The sequence below is a fragment of the Nyctibius grandis genome, chromosome 24 (genome assembly GCF_013368605.1).
Source record: "Nyctibius grandis isolate bNycGra1 chromosome 24, bNycGra1.pri, whole genome shotgun sequence".
In the NCBI taxonomy this organism is placed as follows: Eukaryota; Metazoa; Chordata; class Aves; order Nyctibiiformes; family Nyctibiidae; genus Nyctibius; species Nyctibius grandis.
Window position 1 is genome coordinate 7515917 of NC_090681.1, and position 12726 is coordinate 7528642.

Consider the following 12726-nt stretch of genomic DNA (forward strand, 5'->3'; position numbering starts at 1 on the left):
CTTCTGCAGATTCCCCTTGTTTTGCTCTGAGTTTAGCTTGTGCAGCCAAATCTGAAATCATCTCCTCATCATAGGAGGACACTTACTTCTATTCCAGATTACTCTGCTTTCTTTTTAAGGTGCTAACTGTAACTTCAAACGGCACATTAGCTTGTGCATAATGGACAGCAAGTAACCAAGCTCCCACTACAGTTTTTAAACTAATCCTCCCGATAACTTCTCTGCGTTATTTGTGATGGCAATGTGGCAGTCTTTTCAGGATATAATGCAGCCTAATCCTACTTTATTGTGCAAGGTTCATATGTATTTTATTTCCTGTCAGGTTTATTCTATCTTATTTATAGCTTTTGCAAAATGTTATGTATTTCAGGCAGCTCAATCCAATCCTGGTTAGGACTATGGTTACTTTTGCAGCATATCCAGTCCTTTATACTGATGCATGCAAACCGACTCCCATTACATTTTACAGATTTTTACCAATTTTTTACTTTTACACAGACTCTACCTTTTCTGCGGATCTCATTTTTCAGTGCAATACACATGTCATTGCCTGTTGTTCTCCCAGAAGCTGCATCCTGGTTTGATTATGATCCATGGACTGGCAGATTCCTATAGCTTATTCTAAATGTATTTCATGATGTTTGAACAGGGTTCTCGTCTCCAAGTTGGACTCCATAAATACTCTTAACACTGCATGCTTGAGTCAATTGTCCCAAATATGCAAAGACTTTTTCAAAATTTCTCCCTCTTTTGAGTTCTTCTACGAAATGGATCTTTCAAAGGCGTGATTCCTGTTAGGAGTGTCATCTGATGTTTGTCAGCTCACACAGGGAGTAGCTTTATTACTGGTCAAGTCTTCAGCATGATAGAATATACTGGTTTTATTTAGGCAAGATAGTGGATTCTACATTTAAATGAAAAATTAGAATCAGTTACAAAAAGATGGGAGAGTAAATAGATTTTCATCAGTTTGCTGAAATTTAGCTCTATTCTCAGCCATGCTTTCACAATTCCCCTGGTTGTTACACAGCTACAAGGAGAGAAAATGAATTCTCTAATTCCTCTAACTTCACTGTGAACTTAAAGGAAATGTTCAACTTATTAAAAGACATTTCATCTTGTTCTTTTTTTTCCTGTTCTATTCAGTGAAAGAGCACATTCTGTATTTTCATTGCAACATATGTATTTTTGTGTACACTATTTACCTCACTCCAACACAGATCTGCAGGCTGGCACCAAAGCATTGTCTTTGCATTGTCAGAAGCTGTTGTCAGCTGCACCATAAAATTGCTGTCTGCAAGAACACCCTGTTCTCCAGAAATGGTAGCTGTGTTCCAGAAGGGGGGGAAATGTGTCCACAGAGTCCACACGACGGCACTCTGTCGTAAGGAGCTGTCGGTACCATACAGTCTCCTGCTTGCAAGTTTACCTGCCTTGTCACAGTTTTGCTCTTGCTTTCTCCTCCAACTTAACCAGGCTGGAGACCCTCCCCTGCTGCCTTGCCCTTGCTGTGTTTCCTGGAGAGCTGGAAAGCAAAGCATCTTTTCAAAAGAAGTCCCTGGTTTTAAGTAAGCACCCTGAACTGTGACGCAATCCCAGTGGTTGTCACCAGCAGCTAAACCATGTTCTCTTTTCACATTGAGTATGTGCCTCGCTTCACCTTCCAGACCCTGAACTGAGCTTTCTGCTAGGTTAAATAGCACTGCACTGTCTAAAGTTGTCTCTCCATTTAAATACTCTTTCCTGGGATGAAGTTATCTTTCCTTCTTTTTGATGATCGAAAAAGGATCTCTCCAATCTCTCCAGGGTATCAAGACATTATTACACGTCTCCTCACCTCCTGGACTTTCCCAGGAACCACTGAATGTGCGGACACAGGAACTGACCAAAAGGTCCCCCACCCTGTGCAACCTTCAGTACTGTTGGAGGTGTATTAATGAGGGACATGGTGAGCCCAGATCACATCTAGCGTGAAGGAGAGAGGCAGGTGGAGAGGCAGTCTTGGTCTCCGGTGGTCCTGCAGTTAGGAGGTGCCATTCTCTTCCCCACTGGCTACAGAAGAGGCTCTGGTGACGGCGCTGCGTGCTATGGTTGTATCATCACTGTCAAATGTCTTCACTCCAGGGTCACTCTGTGCCTCGGTTTCTCATCATTCTCACTGCATGGTCTAAGTTTGCCTCATCCTCCCTCGACTGCCAAACCTCCACGCCACTCTGGGGACAGTAGTGTGGGTAAACTACTGGGGACAGTAGTGTGGATAAACCAAGGACAGGTTTGGCCTCCTTTGCTCCGTGCTGTTCCTGACTGCTCTTGTAGGAAGCTTTGCCTGCAAGCACACAACACAGCCCTGCAGTTTGCCCCAAGCTATGCATTGTACGTCACCTGAGACATCACCTTCAATTTATTTCAGGCACTCCGAACTGAAAAAATACCCACAGCCCACGGTCAAGGGCACCAGGTGAAGCCCAGGAAGTGATGGGCCAAGGACAGTACTGATGCAGTCAACTCGCCTGAGAGGATTTCCATCATGAGAAGAGTGGGTGAAAAACCTACCATGTCCTGCCTGGTGCGGGGCCAGAGGGATCATGTGGGCCGATGCCTTCAGCACTGTAAACACAACTTCAGGCACCACAGCTAACGGCCTGCAATTAACCAGACTGTACACTGCACATACTGAAGACAATATTACTATCTAGAGGTGATAACACCATCAGGTTCTACTCAGTACTCCTCACCTTCCAGAGACCATGTAAACCTTGTGTAGGCAACACGTCCCACTGGGAGATTGCTCTCAGCTGAACGTGTTGGATGGCCTCTTCCTCCTTCTGGGCTGCCAGTGTTTCAGGATGTGTATGTCTATGCATTTGTGTTCTGTTTTCCTTAATATGCAACTACATGTATGACCTTGACTTAATTTAGTGAGTGCTTGAGATTTAATGTTATTTTTCTTCAATGCGTGTAGTTAAAGCAAACGATTTTTTTTTCTTTTTTTTTTTTCAACAGGAAAATCACTTACCTCTATTCAGGATTTTTTCTCGAGTAAAAGGTAATATTGAAATACTAAATTTTTGGGAAGACATTCATTTTAGCTAGATGGTAACCAAAATTGATTACATCCTTATATACTAATTCTAACTGGAGTCCTACTACTAGTTTATTTTATTATATCAATGGTAGTGGTCACCAACTAGCACAAATTAAGTAAGAGAGTATCTGAAACAGGCATTGCAGGGAAGGACATTCAAAGAAACTTTTAAAAGTAGTCCCTGATTCCTAAACACATATGTAAGCATGTAACTGTGTTTTCAGCAGTCCATTGAATGTAATGGTTATTTATAGTATATGAAGTTATGTCATTAAGCAGATGCATAAGTCATTGCAATACAGGAGCTATATATTTTAAGAAACTTTTATGACCATCCTATCTGACCTTGTGCACATCCCCAAGCAGAGCACTGCCTGCCAGTTTTGTTCATGGAGCCCAAGAGCTTCCAACCAGCTGAAGTGGATCACAATTCTGTTTAGATATTACACTCTGTTTGGTTCTTTTAAAATTTTTCATATGTATTTTACAGTCCCATACATTATACTGCATAATTATACCTTACTGCTTGTAAGGGAAGGATTATTTTGACTAATTATTCTTCATAAGTCTATAGCCCCAGTGATAATTTAGCACATGGGCAATATATTTTCATGTCAGCACAGTGAACATCCAGGGAACAAAAATTCTGTCAGGCCCAAGTGCTCTCATAATCTGTTTTAATCTGAAACAAATGAGTGATATTGACTTGCTGCCTTGCACAATTATTGATACATCTCTGATAGATGTTGCCCTCCCAATCAGAATGGATAAGAGCTGCTCAAAGTGCTGTATGTATTTCTTGGTGAAAGACTCAAAATCAAAAGACTTTGTCTGTATGCACAAGTGCAGGATTTCATTAAAATTAAGAGTATATGCTACTTAAGGTTGTGAGGACCCCCGTAGAAATCCTACTAGATGTGTCTGTCATGGGGTTTAGAAACCTAACCTGGAGTTACTTTTGAAAATGACTGACTCATGATAGCCTTATTTGTGGGGCAGGAAACATACAATGCACTCTTTCTGAGTACATGGTAAATACCTGACTTGGAGCATTTTTGTAAAAAGTTGGTTCTTTTCCTTCAGTGATCACATCACAGGAAAACATAATTTATTTATAAAAATTAATTCAGTAACTCAGTATCTGTTGAGGCATTGTTTGGTTTCAGTAAGACTTTCTCCCAGTGTCAGGCTGTCCTGTTTACTGGTATGTTGAAGATTAATAATTCATTTGAACTCTAGACTAGTTCATTTGACTGCAAATACCATGTTTCACGTCAGATTTTTATTTTCCACAGTGATTGACAGCTGTTGGAAGCAACAGGACTACTAATAGGCTTGTTCATATACAGGTGGGTGGATGATGTGCACTTCATTTTATTTCACATTGCTGGAATTGTTCTAACACTGAACAAGGGCTGATACTTGCAATATATGGGAAAGGCTCAATATCACTTTTCTCAGTAACTGAAATAAAGATTGGACTTGGCTTTAGTTTTTAAAAGTAATACAGTCATTGTCTTTAATATTGCTAATCAGTCTGTCTGGTGTTTTTGGTTTAGATTTTCTCCTGCGTGGGATGTGTGATCAATCCAGTGTTCAGGTAAAGAGATTTCTTAGACTCTAAAAGTGACAGCTCTGAAGTGAGATATTACTGAGTCAGAGAGTTAAAGGGATGGTAAAGGTATGGGGAAAAAAACACAGAGAAGATAAAGGAAGTTTCTCACAGAGACACTAGATTAACTTTAGCATCCCTGTTCACTCAAGAGAATCCGGAGGGTGTTTACAAGTGGAACCTTTATTTCTGGCCAAAGTGAACAGATCTTCACTATCAGACAGCTCAGCTGAGAGTGCGATGCAACTTGAGGTCCAGAGTGCAATGGCATCAGCAGGGGTGTTCAGCCTCTACTTAAAACTCCCTTTGCACCTGAAAACTGCAAGACAGCTGCTGTGATACCAGTTTCCAAAGAGATCTGGGCAACTGCTTACCCATAAGCCTGATGTCTGTACCTAGCCAGTTTGCAGAAATTATAATAAAAAATAGTGTTACTGTACACATAGTAAAAATGGTGTTTTGGGGAACAATCAAAATGGCTTTTGTAAAGGTAAGTTATGCCTCACAAATTTGTTGAAGTCATTAAGAAAAGCTGATGAGTACATGGATTGGGTGAAGTCCAACTGATATAACTACTAGGACTCTCAAGAGACTTTTGACAAGGCCCTTTGCCAGAGACTCTTAAAGAAGGTAAATAAAGAAGGCTCAGACTACCCAGCCTGTTAAGTGATCTGGAAAGTACATGAATAGTGGGATGATGACACCTACTAACAAAAAAAAGCTCTTCAGGGTAATAAGGACAAGGACTGACTGCAGAGTTGCAAAGAACCTTAGTTAAAAAGTGGGAGAAGGAATACTATACATACAGGTGCAAAAAGTGAGCAAACAGGAAAAAATGCTGATGTTACTACTCATGGCTTTGGAATTATATTAATTGGGACTGTTCTGTGGAAATGTCAGTTCAGTGCTATGTAATGATTAAAAAAGCAAAGTAAATCTCAGGAATTATTAGGAAAGAAATTGAGTAGAGAACAGAAAATATCATTATGCTGCAGTATAAATCTATTGTGTATCCACGTCTTCAATACTGTTTGTGGTTCTGGTTCCTCTGTCTCAAAAAGAATGTATAAGAGTTGGGAAAGTGTCAGAAAAAGGCAATAGGGTTGAGCTGAATGTATGGGCCATTGTCAGAGGCAGGTAACTGGATTTGAAGGACTTTAGTCACTATGGCCATTCTTATGTTCAAAAATTCTTATAAGTTGAACCTTTGCTCAGTGTCACAAAAATCGTCATTAGGAAGAGAGGTTAGCCTTCCTGGAAAAAAAAATCAAGAAAGTAATAAAAAAAAACATCAAGAAAATTGAGGACAGACCTGTTGGAGAGCAGCATAGGCGAAAGGGACCTGGGGGTCCTAGTGGACAGAAGGATGACCATGAGCCAGCAATGTGCCCTTGTGGCCAAGGCCAATGGCATCCTGGGGTGTATTAGAAGGGGTGTGGTTAGCAGGTCGAGAGAGGTTCTCCTCCCCCTCTACTCTGCCCTGGTGAGGCCGCATCTGGAATATTGTGTCCAGTTCTGGGCCCCTCAGTTCAAGAAGGACAGGGAACTGCTAGAGAGAGTCCAGCGCAGAGACACGATGATTAAGGGAGCGGAACATCTCCATTATGAGGAGAGGCTGAGGGAGCTGGGTCTCTTTAGCTTGGAGAAGAGGAGACTGAGGGGTGACCTCATTAATGTTTATAAATATGTAAAGGGCAAGTGTCATGAGGATGGAGCCAGGCTCTTCTCAGTGACATCCATTGACAGGGCAAGGGGCAATGGGTGCAAGCTGGAACACAGGAGGTTCCACATAAATATGAGGAAAAACTTCTTTACAGTGAGGGTAACTGAACACTGGAACAGGCTGCCCAGAGAGGTTGTGGAGTCTCCTTCTCTGGAGATATTCAAAACCTGCCTGGATGCATTACTGTGTGACATGATCTAGGTAATCCTGCTCCGGCAGGGGGATTGGACTAGATGATCTTTCGAGGTCCCTTCTGGTCCCTAACATTCTGTGATTCTGTGATTCTGTGTAATAGTCTAGCCTGAAATATGAGACTCTTCTAGGTCCCCTTATTGGAAAAATACACCTCAAAAGAAAAAGCATCTCTAAAAATAAGTTTGATGCACGGAAGATGGATGTTTATTAAAAAATCAAGTACGCAAAACCAAAAAGTGTTATTTCTATGTTAGGATTCAGGAGCTCAAGAGAGGCTGTTTGACACCAAAGTGTTAGTGTTTCACGTAAAATATATGATGCTCTTGCTCCACAGATTCCTAACCAAGTGACTCTCAGTTCTGCGTCAGACTGCATGAAACTGTACCAGTTATGACTGATAGAGGTGTTTCTCCTCAGTGGTTGGGAGGAGGTTGGCCTGGTGATTGTCTTCTTGGAGAAGTTCAGCATCTCTCTTTTTAGCTGTCACAGCATGCTTCAAAGCTGGTTATGACCCATATTCAGGATCTCTTTCAAGAAAGCTTGGGCTGGCATAATGTAAGTGACATTCTGGTACTCGTGGGTGGATCTGAGTGAAAAGTCTCAAGGAAATCCATCTTAGGATGTTTTCTTCAGGTTTGTGAAGATTTCAGGTTACACTAAGTGAATCTAAAGAAAAGTATGGAAAGCCTGTAGATTGTATACTGTGATACCTCAACTTCCACAACTCTTCTATCACCATTCCAGACTAAAACATTCGCTTTCTTTTTCCAGATCCCCTTAACCAGTCTATTCTTCCTCTTTTGAGGGAATCACCACTCCACAAGTCATTACAATCATTCACCATGTGCGTGATCAGGAACATCTCAGTACTTGGAACACGCCGTGAGCTTCAGCACATTGAGTTCTGGTACCCAACATCTGACTTCAGCATTTGAAGACTGAATGTTGAAGGGAAAACCTGAATGGTCTGGAGAAATAAATGAAAACGGAGCTCTGCACTTTTCAAAAAGTGGTCTTGATTTACAAATCTGGCAGAAATGTTTACAGAAGGAATCCAGACAGTATTGTTTTATATCTTGGGTACTCTACTAATAAAGTGTCCCTCATAAATATCAAAAACATGACATTCAGCTATTAGAGAAGAAGGGAAAATACTCTTGAGGATAGCTTTGTCCCAAGCACAGAGGCATCAATTACATGTCCAGATGTTTCTTTTTTGGCCTCTCACTCTTCAGTATTGATTTATGCAGCTTTGTAGAAGATCAGTTCAGAAAGGAGGTGTGAAGACAATAAAGAATGATTTAGTCATCTGCAAGATTAAAATGAAAAACACCTAAATTCCCACCACTTATAGTACTGCTTGTATTGCCATACACCAGAATCATGTCTGGATGATTATGTTAACATTTTGCTTTAACAATGATGTCATTGATGCGATGTGATGGAAAATCTAGCTTAGGATAGTACCTCATCTACTGTGTAAGCTGAAGTTTTCAACAAGTTAATATTTCTTCAGTGTTGGACTCTAGTATGAAAAGTTCTGTTTCATTGAAAAAGTAAGCATCTTTCTTCATCGTCCCAGAAAGATTACACTGGAAAGTGAAAAGTGAAATCAGAGCAGAGGATGACTCAGTATAACCATTCAGCAGAGCTCTCTCTCCAAAGCTCAGCAAATAAATCATTAAATTTCACTGAAACGCCACTGGCATTGGATGAAAGGACACTATTAGGGCTGAAGATTTCACTGTCAGTCCTTCTGTCTGTTATAACTTTGGCAACAATCCTTGCAAACATTTTTGTTGTTATTACAATTTTTCTGACTAGAAAGCTCCACACACCTGCAAATTACCTCATTGGTTCCTTGGCAGTGACTGATCTTTTAGTGTCTGTCCTAGTAATGCCCATCAGTATTGCTTACACTGTCACCCACACGTGGGCCTTTGGCCAAGTGTTGTGTGATATCTGGTTATCATCAGACATCACGTGCTGCACAGCCTCAATCCTACACCTCTGTGTTATTGCACTGGACAGATACTGGGCTATCACAGATGCTTTGGAATATGCCAAACGCCGGACCGCTGGCCGAGCAGCACTCATGATTGCCGTGGTCTGGATGATATCTATCAGTATTTCTGTGCCACCATTTTTCTGGAGGCAAGTGAAAGCTCATGAAGAAATTGCAAAGTGTACTGTGAACACAGATCAAATTTCCTATACAATTTATTCCACTTGTGGAGCTTTCTACATCCCAACTGTGCTCCTCCTGATATTGTATGGTCGAATTTACGTAGCAGCTCGATCCAGGATTCTGAAGCCACCCTCATTATATGGAAAACGTTTTACTACTGCACACCTGATTACCGGCTCTGCTGGGTCTTCCCTCTGCTCCATTAATGCTAGCCTTCATGAAGGGCATTCCCATTCAGGTGGATCCCCAATATTTATCAATCATGTTAAAATAAAACTTGCAGATAGTGTCCTGGAAAGGAAAAGAATTTCTGCTGCAAGAGAAAGGAAAGCCACCAAAACTTTAGGCATTATTCTGGGAGCTTTCATTTTCTGCTGGCTGCCTTTTTTTGTCATGTCGCTCGTCCTACCAATCTGCCAAGATGCTTGTTGGTTTCATCCCATCCTACTGGACTTTTTTACGTGGTTAGGTTACTTAAACTCATTGATCAATCCAGTCATTTATACAGCTTTTAATGAAGAATTTAAACAGGCTTTCCAAAAACTAATACATTTCAAAAAGTGTTCATCTTGAGCCTCTCCTGTTGTGTTACTGACCCTTGTGCAATCTTGCAGCCTACCTGGAAACTTTCTGTGCTTTTATTCCTAAGGTACAGAGTGGTAACTGCCATCTCTGCTGCTACCCTGTGCTGTGCATGTAACCGGGAACTTCTTGCCACTTTGGTACTTTCTGTCTGGAATTCTACATCCCATAACAGAACTTCTCTGTGGTCTCTGCAGTGATCGTTTGTGTACATAAGATCAACACATTGATCTTGATTTGTAACGAGCGAAGGAGTGTGAACCAGAGAGCTGAGTTTGTATGATGAGATGACACATATTACCCAATTCTGCCTTGCCTTTGTAACCTGATGGGAGGAAAATGTGTGCATATTTGCAGGACGTCAGTATTTCTGCTGTATATTATTAACTGTTTATGTAGGCTGAGAAAGGTTCTGCAGAACAGGATCTGATGTCTACATTTTCTATGGCATGTATCCTATCCATTTGAAATTGATAAAACCTGTACCTTTTTCAGAAGTTGTGTGACACAGCCTGACTATAAGCAGCACGGCACAGAAGGCATAGCACGTATGTAAGTTCTGTGGATACTTCACAAATACTGCATTTGAAGCTATGCTTTTGGTGAACTGTAGAAAGAAGACAATTTATTTGAAATAATTTTTACACATTTTATCATGAATAGAATAGCCAGTGCAGAAATACTACAAAATAATTAGCATGAAAACTATTGAAAAGTACCTCAATCTTATATTTCTGTTATTTAATTTTTTGCATGCACAAACTGAAACAGGAAAATATGTTTAGTGCCAGTGTGGAATGACTAGGACCTCAAAAAAGAGCCAGAAGGTTCACTCCTTGGTGACAAGAAATGAGGAGCTGGAGAGGAGAGAATGAAGTGACGCATCAAGGAAAACTTTCTTAGTAATAAAGGTTGTTGGGATGGATGTGACATCACTGCCTCTGGAAGTCTTTAAGAACTGGTCAAACAAACATCTGTCAGAGATCACAATGTCAGGACACTCCTCTGGGGCTGTGGAGGGTGGAGCAGGTCCCCTCTAAACTGAACTTCTCTGTCTCTGGGTTTATTTCCCCCATTTGGCAGGTGGGAAGCTGACACATGGAGGTCTTGGTTGAAGTCTTGGACAGGACTGCACACTGAGTGGTGCGGCCCAAATTTCATTCAACTTTTTAGAGTCTCTGGGCATTTTACAGCAGAAGCATCATGTCCATACCGCATATGAGCAGCATGCACTGCTTTGAAAGAGTTATCCCATCATCCTTCTGACCGCCTTTCCATCTCTCAGCCTGCCCAAATTCATCTCCACCATCCACTACTGTGGCCATCCCAACACACTCCACTGCAGCCCAGGTCCACCAGAGCTCTTCAGCCTTGCCTTTGCATCCAGACCACAACATCCCAAACTGGAGACAAGGATATTGTGGGAGTTAGTGTTGAAAGCCTTGCTAAAGTCAAGGTAAATTACACTCTTCTCTGCTCATGCACAAATCCAGTAAATATATCATACAAGGCAATCAGACTGGTCAGGCATGATTTACACTTTGCAAATCCATGCTCACTGTTCACCTTCTTCTTCACTATGTTCTTGCTCAGATCCAGCCTCCCAAGGCAGTACAACCAAAGGCCACAACTTTATCATTGTTTTTCAGACCGTGTTGCAGAATGGGTTAGAGAAAATCTCTGGGCAGGATGGCACAGAATTAGCCATCAGTAGTAGGTCAGTCTGAGTGGTCTCTGCAGCAGCTTGTAGCTTAGACCACAGACCACACGGAAAAGTGTGTCAGAGAACAACAGAAGGAGGGGAACACATGGTTTATGTCTGCTATGGGAGGAGTTCTAATAAATAATGTTTCCCTGCTGTATCTTTATACCTGTTTCTAAATGGTCCGTAGATTGAGATTCCTTCACTATTGCAAAGTCCCAGAGAAGATGGCTCAAAGGGATTAAAGACCAGTGGGCAAATGGAGGCAGAGTATGTGGAAACACAAGTCTTAGGAAAGTCCTTAAAGAAAAAGGCCTCCTCTTCATCTCGTTCCTTTGGACTGAGGGATATTATCTCTGCTTCCATGCCAATGTTCTGAGCCTGCTTTCTGTGAAGGACCTGGTGTCCTCTGTTTCTTCCCACTGTTCAGATGGGCATCTGGAACCTTTCTACCAACCATCCTTCCCAAAACTCCTGGATCATGAGCTGCTTGGTTTTCCCCAACCCTACAATAGTTCCTAGCTAGAAAATGTTGCCTTCTTTGTACACATACAAATGAAGCTGCGAAGAGGGAAAGGAGAGCAAGACCTTCACAGTACAGTACAGTAGTTAGAACACACCTAAAAAGCAGAAGACACAGGGTCAAGTCTGTTCTCTAATAAGTAGTAGATGGTTTATGCACAATAGAATTACTTCAGCAGGTGAAAGTGTGAACTTTGTCCTTCAGTATCTGGGAGTGACATTGTTTGAAAACAGGCTTCCCAGCAGAGTATTTTGGTCATTAACTCAGGGGGTTGACATTTCCAGGAAAGAGCTGCGTTGGCTTCAGTACCCAAAGCCAAAGAAAGTTCCCAGCTGAAAATCCTGTGCACACAGATCTGGAGGCCAAATGTCTCCACAGAATTTCTCCTGATGGTTCATCTGCCCAATGTGAATCATAAAACCACAGATAATGGTCCTGGAAGGGCCTTTGAGAGGCTGGCTAGTCCATTCCCATTGCTCTATTTGGATCAACTATGCTTTTGTCCTTTTCCTGTCTTGCCTACTCTTGAAGAGAGAATGATATAATAATGAACAGAATGGCAAAATACAGCATAGGAAGATGATCCACTACTATTCTTTGGGCTTTTATAAGACACTGTTTAATTCAAGAGCAAACAAACTAGGCCCTTTCTTTGGTTAGATTATAGGCTAATTAAAAAGGGACATGGCCTAATATTACACCATTCTTAATGCTGGTAAATATTTGATAATAGTGCTTCAGGAACTCATATTGGAAAAAACAGCGACATGGAACTGGCACAGGAAAACACTAGCTAAGGATCATAAATGAAAGACAAATAACACCCCACAGCCTCTGAGTTGAAAGGAGGAGACTATCATGTCAGAGATCAATGTCCATATTTACCATGACATTAATGCTCTGTGGATCACAGTCAAGAGTACACAAATGCATTTCACAGAAGGTACATGGGTGCTGCATGATTTCTAAGTGCCTCTCCAGTGAAGCTCTTGCAATATTGAGCACACAGGTCAGTTAAAACACATTTTTAAAATTTGTATAGAAGTACCTATTGTGGTTGTCCCAGCAGACAGTTATTTCAATGATAATGTGGAATTTATTGAAAACAGAAGAAAC

At 41.4% G+C, this 12726-nt stretch overlaps 1 protein-coding gene across 1 annotated transcript; it reads left to right on the forward strand.

The window, feature by feature from the left end:
- The first annotated feature begins 8239 nt into the window (after positions 1-8239).
- Positions 8240-9376, forward strand: HTR1D (5-hydroxytryptamine receptor 1D). Its single transcript, XM_068417981.1, has one exon. It carries the CDS (start codon positions 8240-8242, stop codon positions 9374-9376), a length of 1137 nt encoding a protein of 378 aa, XP_068274082.1.
- Positions 9377-12726: the final 3350 nt, after the last annotated feature.

Excerpts from the sequence above, each read along its gene's own strand:
- HTR1D (XM_068417981.1), top strand. The coding sequence starts at position 8,240 with ATGACTCAGTATAACCATTCAGCAGAGCTCTCTCTCCAAAGCTCAGCA.